General features: G+C 38.4%; 1 protein-coding gene across 5 annotated transcripts in view; it reads left to right on the forward strand.

Moving 5' to 3' along the window:
• Window positions 1–19,179, forward strand: part of LOC113236920 (afadin) — a 94,547-nt gene extending 75,368 nt beyond the window's left edge. For 3 of the 5 annotated variants that reach the window (XM_026473140.1, XM_026473143.1, XM_026473141.1), the window contains 19 exons: window positions 315–453; window positions 661–848; window positions 1,190–1,477; window positions 2,744–2,884; window positions 3,120–3,237; window positions 6,583–6,730; window positions 7,012–7,173; window positions 7,295–7,397; window positions 7,965–8,359; window positions 9,023–9,092; window positions 9,182–9,263; window positions 10,413–10,569; window positions 14,589–14,706; window positions 15,135–15,305; window positions 15,843–16,075; window positions 16,382–16,550; window positions 16,761–16,882; window positions 16,983–17,127; window positions 17,325–19,178. In XM_026473140.1, coding sequence (XP_026328925.1) covers window positions 315–453; window positions 661–848; window positions 1,190–1,477; window positions 2,744–2,884; window positions 3,120–3,237; window positions 6,583–6,730; window positions 7,012–7,173; window positions 7,295–7,397; window positions 7,965–8,359; window positions 9,023–9,092; window positions 9,182–9,263; window positions 10,413–10,569; window positions 14,589–14,706; window positions 15,135–15,305; window positions 15,843–16,075; window positions 16,382–16,550; window positions 16,761–16,882; window positions 16,983–17,127; window positions 17,325–17,369 — 2,994 coding nt within the window. In that variant the 3' untranslated portion in view covers window positions 17,370–19,178. Of the gene's footprint in view, window positions 1–314; window positions 454–660; window positions 849–1,189; window positions 1,478–2,743; window positions 2,885–3,119; window positions 3,238–6,582; window positions 6,731–7,011; window positions 7,174–7,294; window positions 7,398–7,964; window positions 8,360–9,022; window positions 9,093–9,181; window positions 9,264–10,412; window positions 10,570–14,588; window positions 14,707–15,134; window positions 15,306–15,842; window positions 16,076–16,381; window positions 16,551–16,760; window positions 16,883–16,982; window positions 17,128–17,324 lie in introns of all 5 variants that reach the window. The other 2 variants (XM_026473142.1, XM_026473144.1) reach the window with 2 other exon arrangements.
• Window positions 19,180–19,865: the final 686 nt, after the last annotated feature.

The raw sequence follows: 19,865 nt of genomic DNA on the forward strand, positions 1-19,865 counted from the left end.
TGTACACTACATATTTTTATTTAATAAAGCGAATGCTATATAAATGATTTTTTCTACATCCTGTAAAGTTGTCAAAATTGAGATAGTACCAGTAGCCAGTTCACAGTCGATATTTGACCTTAAGATTATTTTTAAACGTCTAATTAAGAACCTCATTCTCTTTAAAACGCTACATAGTTAAAGTTACTTTTATACCCATAAGGTTCTTTACTTCTCAACTACAGATTTGTGGTAAGAGGGTCACCATCAAAGTATATTTCCTTACCGTCAGCTGGTTCTCGCTGTTTAGTACCTTATTTGTGTTAATGTTGTAGTTGGTAACGGAGCCGGGTTGCGTATCGGGGAGGTGGGGCGCGGCGCTGGCGGCGCGGCTGGCTATGCTGGCGGCTTGGGCCGAGCGGCAGGGACTCGAGCTCGCTGCTGACTGCCATCTCGCCAGGACCCACCAAGCCGGTAATTTACATTGCCATAAAAAACCACATATCTATAACATAAACCTAATAGTACTACTAATATAAGCATAAGAAATATAAGCATAAGCAATTTAACACTTATTTTATAACACTAAAAAAAACAAGAAGACTTTAGACCTCGGGTCTATCTCCAAATGTTGGAAGCTCTACTTATATGACTTACTAATAATTACATATTTTCTTGCAGCCCGGTTAATCCAAAGCGAATACCGCAATGCAGACGAAGTTCGAGCAGCACTGTCAGCGTGTTTCAAGTTGAACTCTGTACAAGTCCGCGCTCTGCTGTCACCGTTGTGCACGTCTGACGTCGTAGAGGCAGCCGTTGCTCACGCTCGAGCCTTAGCCGACGAACTATGTAGAGCTGATGGGAGAGAGGTTGGTTACTTTTTATTATATAATGTAAGAGAACAATGCACTTGGACCTATGTAACAAACAATCAAACAAAATAAAATTTTCGTGTATAACAATTTAAATTATTTGACGAATCATTTTGAAAATACTTAATTACAACAAATGACTGATTTGAAGGACCCAGATTTTATTTCATAAGTTAAACAATAATTATATAAAATTAATTCAGTATGGTAAGAGCGCTAGCCACGGTGAGGCAACACACTGATTCGAGTCAAGTCAGGTTGAAGTATTTTTTTGTGATTGTTCGACCTTTGTGTCAATAAATAATCATAATAAAAACATTACAATTCTTACTCTTCAGATAAGGCTGGAAGAAAGCGAGTGGTTGGGCGCTGGCCTTCTAATACCTGGTGACGGATTCAGTGCAGAAGTAGTCCGTGGCGTCCCTCCGGGACTAGCAGAGTTTGTCGCGCCTCTTCAAAGAGGAGGACTATGCCGTCTGGCGCACCAACCGCACGCGGTTGGCGTATGGACAGTCTATATGACAGGATATGGATCACAGAATCGACGTCCGCCCGACCCAAGAGTACAGATAATACAGTTAAACAAGAATTCGAATGGGATGGGACTTAGTATTGTTGCGGCTAAGGTGAGTTGTATCATTGTATCGTTGTGTAATAAAAAGCTACTAGTGACTAAGGCTTTCAATCTCACTGCATTTCCGAGTCCCGGGAAAAATGACACTTTCGAGACGTAAAAGTAGGCTTCTATATATTTAGGTAGTCAAAACATGATATTTTAATTAAGTTCTTTATTAACACAAATTATAAAATAAAAAGTCATTTTTTCATTTATATAATGGGTACGTAAGAAACAATGGGCGTTTAGTACAGTTTTAGATGGAGAGTACCTGACTTTGTTACTACCGTTCTTAAATTCCACAAATTATAATAAGCTGCACTCTACAGTGTTGCCACATCCGTGTAGCCAGAATAAAAGTAGTAGCAGTAGAGCTCCTTGTGAAAGAGTTTGTCCAGGGAAATACTGCCACCTTACCTATTTCTGGCGCCAAGCAATAATGTGAGCATTACTGCGTTCCGGTTTGGAAGGATGCTGGTGAAATTACGTGGGACTTGTCAACTTATGTCTCAGGGTGACGGGCACAGTGGTAGTGCCCCTGAGATCTTTGTGATTCAAAGCACTGAGTGGCACTGCAACTGTTATGGATAGGCGACGATTTAATCGTTCCGTCACTTGGTACTATATAAAAAAAACTGATAATTTAGTAGATTTTTAATACTTTTAATTAAATTACTTAAGTTTCAAAAGTCACTACATACCTGAGATTGAAAACGTCAGTCTTGACTCTCAAAAACGCCAAAAAATGGTTGAGATTCGAAGTTTTCGACACTGAGATTCCCGGGATGAAAGTTCTACTAGCGACTTGGATGCCGCAAGCGATGCTGCGCGAAGTTGCAACATCGCGCAAAGGACGAGAGTTTCCAGTTGCCTAATTTACGTGTACAAATTATTTTTTTACTCATAATATTTTCCTTTTACTTGAAACTTAAGCTGCGGTTTTTTGGATGGTGAATCAGTAAAATATCAATAAAAGCAAAATATTAATTTTTTTTTACAAATTAGAGTTAAAACGCCTTTCATTAATTTGAAAAGTCAATAAGTGGCCCAAAATAATAACACAAAAATAAAATAAAAAAAATGCTTGAACAATGTTATTATTGAAAACAGATTAAATAAAAAACCACTGAAACACATCAAAATCTGAACTAAACAAAAAGTATAAAATAATAATAAAAAAAAAATTTAATAGTTTTGTTATCAGTAAATATCAAAACGAAAATCCACTGTCAGTATTTAGGATGTTCTGTACATCAGAACTACTGCTTGTTTGCAGGGAGCGGGCCAGAGCAAATTAGGCATCTATATAAAGTCCGTGGTACCGGGTGGCGCGGCGGCTGCTGACGGCCGTCTTGCAGCTGGGGACCAGCTGCTCTCCGTCGACGGACATTCTCTCGTGGGAATTACACAAGAAAAGGTACGTACTCGGTCTCACCAATCTAATAAAAACGACTCGTTACTCTTGTCATGAATCAGAGTAAACAGGCATCTTGTAGATGATCCGTGTAAACAATTTTACCTTTCATTAGCCAAGAAGTTATCGATGAATTATTGAAAATAGACTGTCTGTACTCTGGTTTTTCACGGAACATTTTAATACTAACAAAGACCCGAGGATTTTTTCTTCATTAATTTGTTTTTATTATTCATAGGCGGCAGAGTACCTAGTACGGACCGGGCCCACGGTGACACTAGAGGTTGCCAAGCAAGGAGCTGTGCTCCACGGTCTCGCCACGTTGCTACACCAGCCTGCGTATAATCAACGACAAGGTAACCTTTGCTGAAGTATATACACATTAGTATATTAGATTATTTGTAAATGTATATTTATTTATTTAATTTAACATTGGTTCATATGGACTCGGGGATACGCTCAGCTTCGTAGGTAGAAGTTGAATGTTCCTGGCCTATGTCGTTTGAGTTTAACAAATGAAAACAATAGCAACTGTTTAAGGTTACCTGATTTTTCATCTACGTCCCAGACATTATTCATTCTGTAATTTATAGGCAAGGAGGGATAGTAACATAAAAATATTTGCGTTGAACAAACCTCTCTCAGCTCGTCTATGTCTACTGAAGTACGTAGCTTAAAGAAGGTAGTAGATTTATCTAAAATGTTGGTATGTGGCGCCAGACGAAGAAGTGCAGTACGAGGACCGGTTTCGGCGCAACTCAGGAACTTTCACCAATACACACCCCGCGCTCACCAAGCCCGTTTCGCCGCTCACTGAGCTCGCCACCGCAGGCAACTACTACCATACTTATATACTTATTACCTTTTGCATTAGGTGTAGATGTCAAACGATCTGTTGACTCGTACAGTTATTACCAACGCTGCGAAAAATTATTCAAAACGGTAAGCACTCACTTATCGAAACAGGATGGTACATGTGTATATAATCCTTCTTGCTTCATAATCATACCGAAACTCGTAGAGTACGCTGCGAACTCGTGAACTCAAGTACATGAGAAACGATATAATCTACAACAAAAATACTTTTCTTGTGATATCGATAAGTGTTCGCGTACCGTAATACTTCTTTGTGTTTTTTTAAAGCTTCGATTTGTTTTTCTCGACGTCGAATTATTTGCCGTTTTCGTATTTTAAGTTCATCAATTTTTAATTGAATTACTGTTTCGTCTTGTGTTCGCTTTTCGCCTCCATGTTAGAATTCGAGGTTGATTCGACGTATACAATTATCTAATATTACAGGGTACGGTCGCCGGCCGTGTCACAATAGATGCCATCTCTTGAGAGATGAGTCGACAGAATCTAGCACAGATGACAGTGAGAAATGTCAACCGCATTATCACGGCTCAATACCTAGGTTAATTATAACCTTGGACAGAGAAAACAATCAATTACAAGACGACATGTCCCCAGATACTCCTGGATGTCCTTTAGAATTTAAATGCGGGCCTGCCCCTCCGCGGCCTATTCCAGTCTTTACCTTTACTTGCGAAGACTTCGATGAACTTCACCCCAGTTCAGATACAACGACACATGACAGCAATATAACCCAGGAAGATGAAAATCCTCCTCCCGTACCAGAGCCGCCCATTAATTACGACCAATCCAGTGAAAACGATGACGCCATCTGTTTGCCCCCCCAAATGAAGCCTATAGACACCAAACTTACTTTAGACTTGTTCAAGATTCGAAAAACGAAAGACAATTTTTATAGACGTAGATGTACAGGCGTAGACGAGTGCGTCAGCGCGTGTGAGTGCTGTCGCACACCACAGCCTGATTCGCATCTAATACCGTTCATAGACGAACCAAATTGTGAGCCTCTAATTTTTGAAAATGACAGCGTACTTGACAAAGTTGCAACACCAAAAACTCGTCGAATCTTACCATCACTATCAATAGACAAGTCAGAAGAAGTTAAACCTGAGACAGCCGATGCAATTTGTCAAACACCTTCATCTCCCATAGATATCGGCATAAAAGTCATATCTACTCCACCGACACCTCTCCCCAGGAAAATGGAATTAAATCTAGATATTAAAAGTGAGTCAAGAAGAATAGAAAACATGCAGTGTCGCCTTAAAAGAACGTTATTCAGTATGTCTAAATCATTTTCGAAATCAGAAGAAACGGAAATTCCTTCTACATATTCTACTTCTGATTCTTTTGATAATACTATAAATGAAAAAAAATCAGGAAGAAATGTTGCACATACCCCTTTAGACGGTGGTGCGAGGCAAGTTTTGGATAGCGTAGACAGGAAGTCTTGGAAATCTCCCGATGAATATCGTCCGGCTTTTGGTAAAGTGAAAGCATTAACCAAACATTTTAATGATATCAATCTTACATACTGCGTTAAGAACTACAAAAGAAACTGTCAATCTAGCCCTAATTTAAGCGCCAGGGATGATAAATTTAAAATTTGTGAAAATCTACCCAGTAGTGCTAGTTTGGCAGATATCCATTATGAATCCAAGGAAACTGACTCAAGTGATACTAAAGGTAAGAAAATGTCCGAAGAAGAGGTGAAAAGTATACTAATCCAATTAGAAGATTGGTCTCGATATGGTTCTCGAGGTAGCGAAGACACCCTAGCACAAGGAAACGAATTTGAATTGCCCAACCTTCCCTCGGAGGACTACGCTGACAACAATAGTTTCGTTTTCAACGAAATTATCAATAAAAAGCCGAAAAAAATTACTCTCGACAACATAAAGTTAATATCGAATCAATCCAGTGTTAATTCTGAAATTAAGCTGAGCAAGGAGTCTCTAGAGGGGAGCGGGAGTTTGGAGAATTTCGATGGACTGCGAGTGATGAGGGTAGATGCTATGGTGCCACAGAAGCTCGCGTCGTCTCTGTTGGACACATCGGCGCCGGTAAATACTGATTCTAGACGGCAGTCGTATGTGAATGTGGTACAGAGTTGCCCGAATATAAGCGTCGGCAGCGTACGCGGGCGTCTTGCTTACGCCGCCGGCCAACCGCGCCACAGCTGTCCTGCGATAGTCGTTCGCCCCCCCTCCGCTCTCAACACCTCGTGTAAGACCCACCACTACGCATGATAAATACAATAGGTGTGTTATAGTCCTCTGCACGATATATGTTATCTGTCGTTCTCACTCAATTATGTTTGGCACGCCGACCGTTTCTTTAAGATTTTTTTTTTTATAAGAGTATCAACGAATCTGCTTATATCATCATTTTGTTTATTTCCTCGTTTGACTCGTTTCGATGACATTTTTATTGTAGTACACAGTTATGTTATTCCGAAACTTGGTTTTACTTTTGTCAATGCACAATGTTTAACACTCGTAGACTTATGATAACTTTTTTTTTACATAAAGAAATTTTTGCAATTAATGTTATCACTACATTTTTTCGCAAATTCTTGTGATGATTTTGATTCTAGTTATTTTTCACTAGTAAATTACAAATGATTGATCATGTGTATTCTGAACGACTAGAACCTAAACGCTAGACTACGTCTCACAAACCGAGTACACATTTAACGCTCTTTTAAATCTGACGGTTTGATGGATATCACGACGTTATTTTTGACGTACGTAATATCAAACTATTGGACGTTCAGAAAGCACGACGTTGAAAGAAAAGTGTTATGTATGGTGTTTGTTGTATTGCAGCGACGGGCACAGGCAGTGGTGGCGCGATGCGGCGCGCGTCAGAGCGTGACTTGCCTTCGCGGCTGGCCGCTGAGCCTGTTAAGCCTAGCAAAAGCACTCCCGCGCTGCATCAGGTCGCGTCACCGCCGCCACAATTCCATCCCCCTAGGTACATTTTACTCGCTTAGTAATTTCTTACCAACCTCGTGTAAGTACACATATTAAAGTTAATATCATGTAACAAGACATAATAAATCGTATACTGCAATCGACATCTGTGACGCCACTAATAATCCAATACGATTTGCTTAACAATGGAACATTGTAAGGCCTATAATCACAGTGAAACAACAACTCGTAAAACTTTTTGTTAATATTAGAATTGAAAGTAGTTTACGAACACAGTTGGGTTATCATCAGAATTAATTAACACATGCAACACGGTAATAGCGGCACACTAAGCCCGGTGTCAAGCGGTCCAGTCGGTGGTGGAGTTTCGGGCGCTGCATGGGCCAGCAAGTCCCGCAGTAGCCACAACCTCTCGCAGCCGCAGCACGACGCTTTCTACCAGAACCTCTCCGCTGTGCACTCTCAGCAGCAACTGCAGAACAGGTAATCATAAATAAGTTGGTTGATTTACTGATATACATACGTACTACTTTTTGAATTAAATAACAAATGCCTGATAAAGTTGTTTCTTTCGTACGAAATATAATGATTAAATGAATAATAGATGGTCGTCGTTGCGCAGCTCAACGGGAAGTAACCGACCACAGTCCGCTCACTTCTCAGCAGTCAACGCGGAGCGGCCGCCTGATTCACCATTGCTACAACAAGTAAGTAAACAGTTGATACAAAGTAAGCGCTAGTTTTTAAGCTATAGATATTGCATCGCGAGGATACTGACGTCGTAGATTCACAAAAATTGTTCAAAAACTTGTATGTCTGCAATGCCTGCAATGGGTAGATCATTAATAGTCGATACTAGCCCAGCTCGAATTAAAATTTTTCCCGTACTAATACGGTTCATTTTGCTTGAGTCGAGTGCTAGGGACACTGGCTTTATTTCAGAATTTATTTTTGTTACAAACAAAATTAAAGCCATTTGATATATCGTATACTATACGTGTTCTATTTAGTTCAGTTGATATTTAACAAAAAATCATTGGTATATGTAAAGTACCTATTGAATACAGCTGTTTTCTTGTAAAATTTTGAGGTCAGTTTGTGTTTATTTCTATCGTGGAAATTTTTTAGGACTCTTGTGATTGATTCAACACTTTGACTGTTCTGGGAAATCAACCAAAGCCATTTGACGTTGTATTAACCCATTATGGATTATAGCGATTCTTCAAAAGTATTGCTGCAAGTTACTATTACAACGTCACATATTACTTTTTTAGGCAAATATAATGAATGCCCGCGCTGCAAAACTAGCAGAAATGTCCGAGGAAGTAACACGACGGCAGCAGCAGCAGCAGCAACAACAACAACAACAACAACAAATGTACCATGGAAAGCCCCCACCGTTGTTAACGCATCAGCATCCAAATCAAGCGCTCAGTCAGAGCCAGCAAATGTTGGCGCAAACACCACCTGGTCCCATGATGACTCAAACTAACCACATCATGACGCAAAACCATCAGAATCATCAGAGTCCTATGAGTCCGAGTATGCATATGCACGGGCCGTTGTCGCCGCAATTTGCGCCACAGTCACCTCAGCTGCCACACGTGCACAGCCCGCCGCCGCATAACAATCAGCAAATGTACCATAACCAGCACATGTCACCACAGAGGTAAGTGATATACGTATAAGGAAATATGTTTTATTGAGAGGTACACAGCGCGAAATGATTGTTAGAAAATACTATGAAGGTGAACGCGATTGTGCGTTTCATACGTTGTGGTGCTGTAAATAGAATTGCAATTATAAATTTTATGGTTTCTCTGGAACCCCACCCATGCCAATAAAAAAAACATCGACAAATTCATACATGTATCCACGATATACTCCAAAATACCTATGAGACATACTGCTCAATTATGTTGGTTTAATTCATAGGCAGGCTTAGCATGAGAACCAAGATGGCATTGCAAATTTTCTCTACAAATGATGCCACGCATAATAAATATCACTGCTACAGGCCCTAGCATGATCATTGCGCATACTAATGCTATATTAGCGCTATAGTCGGTACACAAGAAAAAAAATTTTGGCGAATTTTCTCTATTTGCGCTTATGCTCAGCCTAACTTGTTACTTAACTAAGGCTAAGATTAATATTTTAGCGAAATTTGACTTCGGCTAAGGATAGTTGGCGAGCTTAGCAAGTTTTTTGTATGTACAAAACGAACTTTGCCTAAGTTTAACAAAATAAACAACAAATCAAACTCCAAGTTTAAAAAAAGTTGGTTTTTTAAATCTCAGCCTTAGAGCGCTTAAACTGTAACTGTTTTCAGGTACGAGTGGCATCCACCTGGACCGCCTTCTCCGCAACGGTCTCAACCGCCTGTCGCTCCGAAGCCACAGGTGAGCATTGTTACTTTTAAACAAATTCCTAACTTATTATTTTCTTTTTACTGATAAATATAATATAATCTACAATATTTTGCGAACAGGGTGTCAGACGATCAGAGGCAGAATTAGAAGAACAACTACATCAACAACAGCAGCAGACTGGCACGCTGCAGCCCGATGACGGTGAGAATATTCCTAGCACGTCAAAGTTAATTAATCGATGACTATCTAGAATATTATACTCTTAAATCTTAATATAATCTATCGTTCTTGAAGATGGAGTAAAATGGCAGTTCATTGCGCAATAGTGTTGCCCGCTTATAAGCAGGTAGTGATTGCAGTCGATAAATATTTTATCAACTATCGACTGAATGTTAGCCACGCTTATGCAATAAATAGCCGATGACGATATAATTGTTATATTATCATCGGCCCATTGTTCGTCCAACTGCTGGGCGCAGGTTATTTCAATTGCCAATTTTTGTAAATTCGTACATACATACACGGCATTTAGAACTATGTGTATTAAAAATACAAAGAGGAGACATATTTTAAAGTTTTTCATTCTCATTCAATATAGATAATCGAATCCGCCTGTTCTTACTATAATGTACTAGTAGGCCAACCATTAGAACGTTGTAACATTCACAATTTAAGACATTTTTAAGGGAGTTAATAAACTGCACCGCGACTTAAAGTACTCACTTCGTAGTTGATGGCCGTAGTGATTGCTTCCCATTGCTTTACTTTTTGAACGCGGTCACTGTACTCTTTACAAGTCATGTTTCAAATTGCTGGTCGACTTTCAATAGCAAATATAAATTTATCGACGTCGAGATCCATTGTAGAAAACTGAACACGTCGGAGCGCAGTGTGCCATACCCTGCGGTCGCGCCGCGCTCCCTCGCGGAGAAACGTTGTCAGTGTGTTGGACGACGCGTGTTTTCATCGCTGCGGTGCAGTGTTTTAATCGTCTCAGCAAAATTGTACCTTCTTTCACAATCGATCGATAAAACTGTCAACAACTACTACATGACTGCAAATGTCATTTTACTTCGTCTTCAAAAAGGCAGACTATAAATGATTATTATTACTAACTCAAAAACACTTATTTCTTCAGGAAGATTGTTTAATAAAACTGAATAATGTCTGGCGCGCAGACGATGTATCGTTGTTTTATTTACAAAAAAAGAAGCTCATTTGTTCACATAACTGACCTGAACACTTGAAAAGCAGCGAAATTAAAAATCATGGATAATCTTGCAATACTACTGAATTGGAAGTATTTATTTCTTTTTTTGAATAATAAAGTAGAATTAAATTGTGTTGCAGAGCGCTATGTGGCGAGTGCATTGGAGCCGCCGGCCGTGTCAGTATACCCGCTGAGCGGCGCTAGCGCGCCGCGCGGCCAGCCGCCGCACAACCCGTGGCAGCGCGAGGAACGCGAGAGGCAGGCCGAGGCCAGGCGGGCTAAGGCCAGGGCTCGAAGGTATGAACACATGCCCCATAATCGTCAGAATAAATTAATAATCCTAATCAATACGTAATAATAATGATTTCCTTAAAAATTGTAATATGTTTTTTGATAAATGGGATTCCCCCATATTTATTGTTGGTGATTTTAACTTGAGAAAAATAACATGGTCTGAGCTTTATCAGACGGGTAAAGTTACTGGAATTACATCTTTGGAGCAGTCACTACTAAATTTTATAAATTTGAACAATCTGAAGCAACACAATCTTATAGTGAATAGCTACGGTAAGATTTTGGATCTCGTTTTGTCAAATGCATCCTGTACGGTTAATAAGTCTTGTGAAGTTTTGTTGAACGCGCATTCGTTTCATCCTCCTCTTCACATCGTTCTTCCTCTGGTAGGTAAGGAGCAACTTATTTACAATGACCATCCTAGATTTAACTTTTATAACGCTGATTATACTTCGTTAAATAAATATTTAGCTAATTTTGATTGGGAGGAATTATTTGCATCATGTAAAGATGTTAACGAGATGATCTCTAATTTTTATACTTTCATTAATGAAACTATCCGTGATTTTGTTCCTATTACCAAACCTAAGAAAAAAAATTTTCCATTCTGGTTTAGTAGACCACTGATCAGAATTCTTGCCGAAAAGGAAAATGTGCGCAGGCGATTCAAAAAATATAGAAATCCTAGAGATGAACTAGAGCTTAAATGTTTGAGTATGCGAAGCGAGAGGGTGGCTCGATTGAATTATAATGAGTACATCAGGTTCTTAGAAGCAAATATCACTAGAAATTGCAAATATTTTTGGTCTTACTATAAGCAAAAGAGGGGAGGTAAAAGTAATCCTGCTGCTATGAGTGATGGAAACACGTGTAGTTCGGATGGTGAAGAAATCTGCAACATGTTTGCTAGCCACTTTACATCAGTGTATGAAGATGATACTTCAATAGTCCACGGTAATGTTCAGAACCTTAGTACTGCTGATATTTTTGCAAACAACCATGACTCTTTTACAAGGATTTTTATTAACGAATCTGAAGTAATAAAGTTTTTCAAGTCATTAGATAAATCTAAAGGTGCCGGTCCTGATGGGATTCCCCCGGTTTTTATCTCAAATTGCGCCGAGACTCTAGCTTTTCCTTTAACTCGAATTTATAATGTCTCACTTAGCACTGGAATTTTCCCAACAGAATGGAAAATGGCCAAGGTAGTTCCAATCCATAAATCCGGGGACGCTGAACTAGTGGGAAATTATAGACCAATCTCAATTCTGTCGTCGTTTGCTAAGCTCTTGGAAGCCCTTGTTTGTCCATATATTCAAAATTATTTTAAAAAATACTTGTCCGATCACCAACATGGTTTCACTAAGGGCCGATCCACTTCTACTAACTTGGCGACCTTTGTAGAGGTAATTATTGGCAAGGTTGACTCGAGTGCGCAAGTTGATGTCATTTACACTGACTTCAGCAAGGCTTTCGATAAGGTTTCACATAGTGTTCTTGTAGAGAAGTTGACTATGTACGGTTTTGGTGGCACCATGTTGCAGTGGCTGCATCTTACCTGAGAAATAGATATTTCTACGTGGTAGTAAATGGATTTGCTTCTGCAATATATAACATTACGTCTGGAGTCCCTCAAGGCTCTCATCTTGGTCCTATTCTCTTTAATGTATTTATAAACGATTTGCCAGGAGTTTTTAAATTTTCAACACCATTTTTGTATGCCGATGATCTTAAATTGGTTAAGGTAATCAATTCAATGACGGATTGTAAATTATTACAAAATGACCTTAACAATCTTAGCATATGGTGCAAATCTAATGGCATGTTTCTGAACACTGGTAAATGTTCATTTATTAAATTTACTCGTAGAATACATGTGTTTCCAGCAGTGTATACTTTAGAGGGCACCGTTCTTGCAGAGATGGACTGTGTAAAGGACCTGGGCGTCATATTTGACAAAAAACTAACTTTTAAACCGCATATTGAGTCAACTATTAACAAAGCGTCCAGGATGCTAGGTTTTGTCTTGAGAAACGGAAAAATCTTTCGCAGTGCTAAGGTGAAAATACTTTTATACAACAGTTTAGTTAGGAGTGTACTTGAATATTGCAGTGTGGTATGGCGACCCCATTATGCTGTTAATTCATTGCACCTAGAACGTGTTCAAAAGCGCTTTTTATGGCATTTGTCTTTCTCTGCTGGGCTGTCAAAAAAAATTAAATCATACGACAAAAGACTTAAACATTTTAAAATTACTCCTCTTTCAAAGCGCAGAGAATTATTAGATATAGTTTTTCTTTATAAGCTCATTCACAATATGGTTGACTGCCCACAACTACTTGGTAATTTAAATTTTAGAATTCCCCCTAAACGTCCCAGATTTCGCATTAAGCCTTTTCACCCGCCACGTCGTAGAACAGTACTGGGTTCGAACTCCCCCGTGGCTCGAATGTCTGGTTTGTATAATGACTGCTCCAAACATGTGGATATTTTCTATGATTCACTCCCAGGGTTAAAAAACTCAATTGTACACTTTCTTAATAATAGATAGAAATAATATTTTTTGTTATTTAGGTAACAAACTTAAAAAATAGTAATATGTCTTGGTATTCATTGTTTTTTATATTTTTTATTTTTTATATTTTATATTGAGCATATGTTACACATTTAATTTTTTCGCATGTGGTGCTCACCTGTAATTGGTTAAGCAATTAGATTAAGCTTTTTCTCGATGTTGTCTAATAAATGAAATATTGTTGTAACTGTTGGTGTGCCTAATAAATAAATAAAAAAAAAAAAAAATACATACGAACGTTTGTTCATTTGTTCAATGATTAATTGATAAAAATAAATAAAAACGGCACGGCTTCACGGTATGGTGAACGCGCTGGGTCAAGTCCAGCTGGATCGAATGAGTTTTTCTTTGTGTTCGATCTTTGGATTAATAATTATAACAAACTACTGAACTAAAAATAAAATAGGTTTTATAACAAACTACTGATACTGAAAAAATAAAATAAAATAAAGTTATTAAAATTAGTTAGTATATGTCCAGCTAAAACTTATTAGATACGCTTCTAAATTTTCGCGTTGAATTACATACTCACAATACAAAATGGGGATGACGCGATGAAACATTGATTATTAATTCGTTTCGTAATTATTATTAGCAAAGATCAGCTGCAAAATTATATGTAATAAAATGTACTGATTCGACCGATTTGCAATAAAACATTACTTTATTACAAAAAATAAACCAGATAATTCCATCTCGAAAGTGCTAAAACTGACATAAAGCTCCCGATACTTATCAGGGATAGATGGCACGTTTCACAAAAAAATAATTTGTGTCCGAGTTGCCAGTATATATTGACTCAGTTTCCTTTTGTTATGGCTTAACTTCATGCTTTTTGACCGTTATATAAAATAATTTCCTTTCTAATAGCTTAATCAAGTCACAAATCCACGGCATCTTTCAGCTTCTATTAATCCTGTTTAAGGCTTCTGTAGTCAATTATGTAAAATATAACCTCCAAAACTTTAAACCGGAATACCTGTAATTCCCGACTACTCAGAATAGTAAACCAAAAACCAAATTTGTTCAGGAATATATACTCTATATTTTCACATATTTTTCATAAACAGACATAAAAATTATGTCAACAAAAGTATATATGGGAGTCCGCCATTGTTCTTTGTGGAACGACAAATCTTACTGGCGAAATCACAGTCAAATTAGGTTTGCAGTTTTCTATATACTTTAAATAAGTATGTACTTTTTCGCAAAATAGGCGCTTTGTCGTCGAGTTGCGGATACCCGCCCATTGCACCAAGTACCAAGTATGTACCTTGGGGAATCTTGATAACTGTGATTATTACCAAGATAGGCATTTATTGTTGTTAACTAAGTTTGGAAAAACAACATCGTGGTAACTGCACGTCGAGGAAGGTTTCAAAACTCTTTGCAACACCCTACTGTACTCTCTCTGACGGCGGCCAGCACTAATTTTATTTGATTGCAGGGACGCGGCGATCGCCCAACTGTTGGCGATAGGGTCGTCGCGCACACCGGTACAGAATCAGCAGCTGCGAGCGCTGCAGCTCGAGAGGGACTTCGAGCGGCGCGCCACACAGCACGAGGTACTTTATTGTTTAGTAATTTGTTAAGAGTAGATTTGGCGAAAAAATATGGAAGCAGTGAAAATCTGTAGTCTTTGCTTACCAAATTGGAGATATGTAGCAGTATGAATGTGTATCAATTTCTTTAGCTAATACATATGTGTACCACTTCGGAAGTTCAATGTGAATAGAACTATACATATGTAATAATCATGATTTTTATAACGTTGCTTAAAGTTCTTCAGTCAAAGTAAATGTTCAAAAACTTAAGCTCCTATCACTTATATAGGTTATGTGAGTCCAGTGTAGACAATTTTTCTGAAATGCTTGTTGTGAAACATTATTAAAAATATACGTAATCAGATTTATACTTGTCTGGCAACATTGTTATTCCTGTCAAATGGTTTGTTCTCTTTGCTTTTACTGTCATTTGTATGTTTCTCGTAAAGGAGGACGTTACGAACGCGGAGACAGGCGCGGAGGAAGAGCGGCTATCTCCCGAACCGGTGGAGAGCGAACCCCGTGCCCAGCAGACGCAGCCACAACCGCCGCCGCCGCCCAAGTCCATACTCAAAACCAACACGCGTCCTGAAACCACTAACGGATATCCACAGGACCCTGTAAGGACGCTTATTTTATTTTAAATATTTGAAATTTGTTTTTTTGCTTCAAATATATAAATAAAATAAAATAAAAATCACAAACTCGAATTTATTTTGTCCGACACAACGTTTGTTCCAATTTTCATTACCCCGAAAACCGAATTATAACGAAACCGTTGTTCTTTCAGGATACGTTGGATGTTTATCGCAAAGACACGAGTATGTTCGGTTAGATTAGGTTAAGTTACGTTTAAAAGAAAAAACATTTTCCTATCTATAAATTACTTTCGAGGTTATGAAAATTCGAATAAACGTTATTTCTGGAAAATATAATTTCGGACTTTGATTGGTAACTCTAAGTAATTAACAAATTACACTTGAAAACAAATACATGGTAATGTTATTCTTAAAGTGGGTAACATTATTTTTCCTATGTACGATAACAATGCTGCCGTGATCTTAAAATTATGATTCCAACCTGCGGTACAAAAGAACTGAGATGCTAGAGCTTATGATTGTTGTTATAATCCCAAAACGTTGAAATGCTTCCTTCAGGCGTCAGAGGAACAGCGTATGCTTGAGTTGTCGTCGGGCGTAGCGGGCATCGGCATGGGCGCGGGTGCGGGCCCACCGCCGCCGCCTGAACGCGGCTCGTCATTCGCTGTGATGGCGTCACACGCGCGTGCGCTCTCGCCGCAAGCCTCGACGCACCACCTCTCACTTGCCACACCGCCGACCAGTCACCAGCCCGCGCATGCCACGACCAATGATCATGCGCCGCAGCCACAGTAAGTCATTACTGTGTAACACGTATATCCTTTAGTTCTGTTACATTTGATGAACGAAATGTTATAAGATCAGTTAGCTTCCACTGCTGTAACTAAGTACCACGAATCTATCTTTGGTAACGTTATTTCCATTAATGATTAAATAAAAAAATTAAATTATTATAAATTACTGAAAATTCATTAAAATTATTGAACATGTCAAGGTTGGCAGTTCTAAAGTGTGAATCCTGCTTTCTTTCCCGGGGGACTTAAAAAAAGGGGGAAAAAAGGATAGGACGATCTCTATACTGTACTATTTATTTTCAGCTCTCCTCCGAGCACAGGTCGCGACAAACGCGTGTCGTTCCACGAACGAGCGTCGACGGCGCCTGCTGCATCAGTTGCTGCGCCCATGCCGCCGACGTCGTCACCGCCACCGCTTCACGATCCACCACCGCCGCCGCAGGCTCCGCCGCCTACCAGACACGATCCCGATGTTAGTAATATTTGCTTTTGGACTATTGTAGTGTAAACAATAAGTGTGACAGTTATTTGGTCAATACAAAATACATTTAAAACTTCACTTTAAAATATAGAAACAATATATAACACAGTAAGTAAAATTAAATCTATGGTCACGTTATTTAGGAATTCATATAATTATTTACTTACTAGTTTACGACCTTGAGAATTTTATTCTTTACAGCGATTTATCGAGGAAGCTGAAACCATGCTGGCGGGCCCTGCGTCACCGACGACGCCGACATCGGCAGCAGCCGCCGCGCTCGCGCACACGCCTGGCGTCATCGGCGCACAGGAAGTCTATAGGTAATATATACGTACACTTTATTAAGAAAAAACGTAACATACAGCTAATTGTAATAAATCGCGAGGACAACATGAAATAATGTGTAATGTTGTAATACAGAGACCCGCGTGCCCGGCGTTTGGCCGAGAAAGAAGCTCAAGAGGCGCGTGCAGCGCCGCCCGCTGTGCCTGAACAGCTCTCATTCAAGGAGAAAATGAAGATGTTCGCTCTCGAATCGGGCGAAGCCTCAACACCTAAGGACAAGGTAACAATTCGAATGTATTCGTTACACACATCTTAAATGAGTTGAATAAATGATATTGTTACGACACTTTTACCATCGCGATATTGTAACTGCTTACGCTCTAATATCTCGTTATAAGGCCCTTATTACTTTTTGTTTGTTGCTAGACAGCGTAAAAGATGTCTCACGTAAAATAAAAACGACATGTTTATTCGCAGGTCAAAATTTCAAGAGCCCAAAGAGACATCGACGCAGTGCATTAGAGACGTAATTGTATGAAATTTACACTTTGGATTACATGATAAAATCGCTAGAAGTGACGTATCAGTAACAGAAAGTTACATTTTATATTTCAGTATTAGAATTATCTATCTACAAGTAACTTATCCAGTTCGCAAATATTTACGATTATTTAATATTTTTACACACTAATTCCATAAGAGATTATACAAAATGTTTGTTGTATGAAATGTATCTGGATTCATATTTTAGAATTCTGACATAATGAATGCATTCTTTTTTAAGTGTAATAAGTGGTGAATCTTGAGAGCTTGTAACGTGATCGTGGTCCACGTATTTGCCTTCATTTGAACATAGCACCAATTTACATGTCAATCCTAGTATATAAGTAACCGTTACAAACGAATATATTTTTACTTAGCGTATTTTAATTCAGATTTATAAGTCGCCTTAGCAGCTAGTGCAGATTTATTATTGACGTCCCTTAAGCTATTGAATATGTATGTTTTCTTATACTGACGATAAAGACGTATTTTATATGTATTGACAGAAAAATGGCACAGAGAAAAGATTGAACAAAATTGACTAAATTAAATATGTGCCATTAAAATAGCGTATTCTATATATGTAATGTTTTATGTTATTTACAATACTAGATATAAACTCTGAGAAGGACCAATGATACAGTCAACGTTGGTAAGTTGGCGCCTTTGAATGTACCTTAGTATCATTATCATCACATATCCATGGCGTCTATTCGTATGCCGCTATTTACATTAGACGATTTTCATCGCACTACACCTTATTTTTAAGTATGTACACAAACGCATGTTCGATCACTATTCTAATAATTTTACCGTACCTTTCATCGTTTGGCACCACGATTGAAATCGCCTATGTTAATAGGCCTCGCTAAATATCATATATCAATCACCTTCTACTTTTAAGCTTCGTTACATTCCAAAGAATATATCCTTTATTCTTAATTCTATTAAGAAGCATTCCTATCTTCTCGACTATTCGAATTCTATGTGTGTAACACAATGTTGCATATTTATATCGAGATTACCTTATTGTTCAGAATGTATCTACTCATATTGATTTCAACTTAAAGCAATAAGTCATTGTGAAGCCTTTGTTGTAATTATTCAAGTAAATAGTAATAATATATTATAGCACGTATTTGTGCCAAAATTTGTATATGTTCGAGGGGAAAGATCGTTGTAATGGCGATGGCAGCTACACTATTGGAAAGTCGCAGTGATTAGTTTGTTGGCAACTTATAATAAATGGAGTAGCTATAGTAATCTGGCAAAAGGTTAGTTTGACTCGGGCTAATCGGTTGCTATTTTTTGTTATAATGCATGTTTCAGCGTACCGCGCAAGCACCAACGTAGTGTATATAATGTAGGTAGAGAAAATCCTTATAATTATGTTAAGGTTTTTGTACACCTGTTTGTATATGTAAATGTTTATTTAAAGATTATATCAAGAGTTTACACATGAAAGAAACGATAGGCCTATTCGGAGGTAGACTTAGTTTAAGCTAGTGCCTGAGAATTATTCTAGAATATTCTCAGTATTCACCCAACGATAGTCAATTAGAAAATGATTGAGATTTATTTGTAAGACGGAGTTGTTTTTTTATTTTATGCCATTGTTAGCACTTGTCAAAGTAATACAAATACTATACTATGTATTTGCAGTGCAACTCCAATTTATGATGTTTCAACGTATTGTAATTGGGATAGTTACATCCATTACCTACACAAATTAATTGTATGGTTATTAACAGTAATTATTGTATTTCTACTTGAAAAAGTAATAAATAAAGTAACAAGTAATACTTACTTTCATTTTTTTATCCGTGTAGCTAATGATGGACGCACCACGGTTGAGTGTCAGCGACCAAGTAGATTTTTTGCGACTAGGATCAAATTTCAGACATTGTTTGTCGTTCATATAAGCGACACTATATATATACATATATATATATATATATATCCAATTTTTTATTGATAAGTCAGGTAAGCGGATGGAAGTGGCCGACCTTATTCGTTAATACATTGGATGAATGGTTCAACAGTTTGCTGGTGTCAGTTTTTAAAAACGGGTGATTTACGAGACTGTTACAACTACCGGGGAATAAAGCTCACGTCGCATAGTATAGTTTGGGAAAAAGTGAGTGCGTGACGAATAAGAGGAGAGAATGAAATAACCCAGAACCAATTCGAATTTATGTCTAGCACTGGGACAACGGATGCCATATTCGCACTTCGCCATTTGTGCGAAAAATATACACCTTGCACATGGTGTTCGTTGACCTGAGAAGGCGTACGATAGAGCACCCCGTGAGGTTCTTTGGTGGACATTCAAAGAGAAGAATGTACAGTAGAGCTTGTAAGTACGCCCGGTATGAAGCCGGCGTTACCGCCAAGTTCAACGTGGATGTGGGCGAGGATAGGTTTTAAGCCCCATTTTCTTTCTCCTGATGCTCTAATATCGGACAAACAGGAGGC

This window comes from Hyposmocoma kahamanoa, unplaced genomic scaffold, assembly GCF_003589595.1.
Source record: "Hyposmocoma kahamanoa isolate Upper Pololo Valley unplaced genomic scaffold, ASM358959v1 92, whole genome shotgun sequence".
NCBI classification, from domain to species: Eukaryota; Metazoa; Arthropoda; class Insecta; order Lepidoptera; family Cosmopterigidae; genus Hyposmocoma; species Hyposmocoma kahamanoa.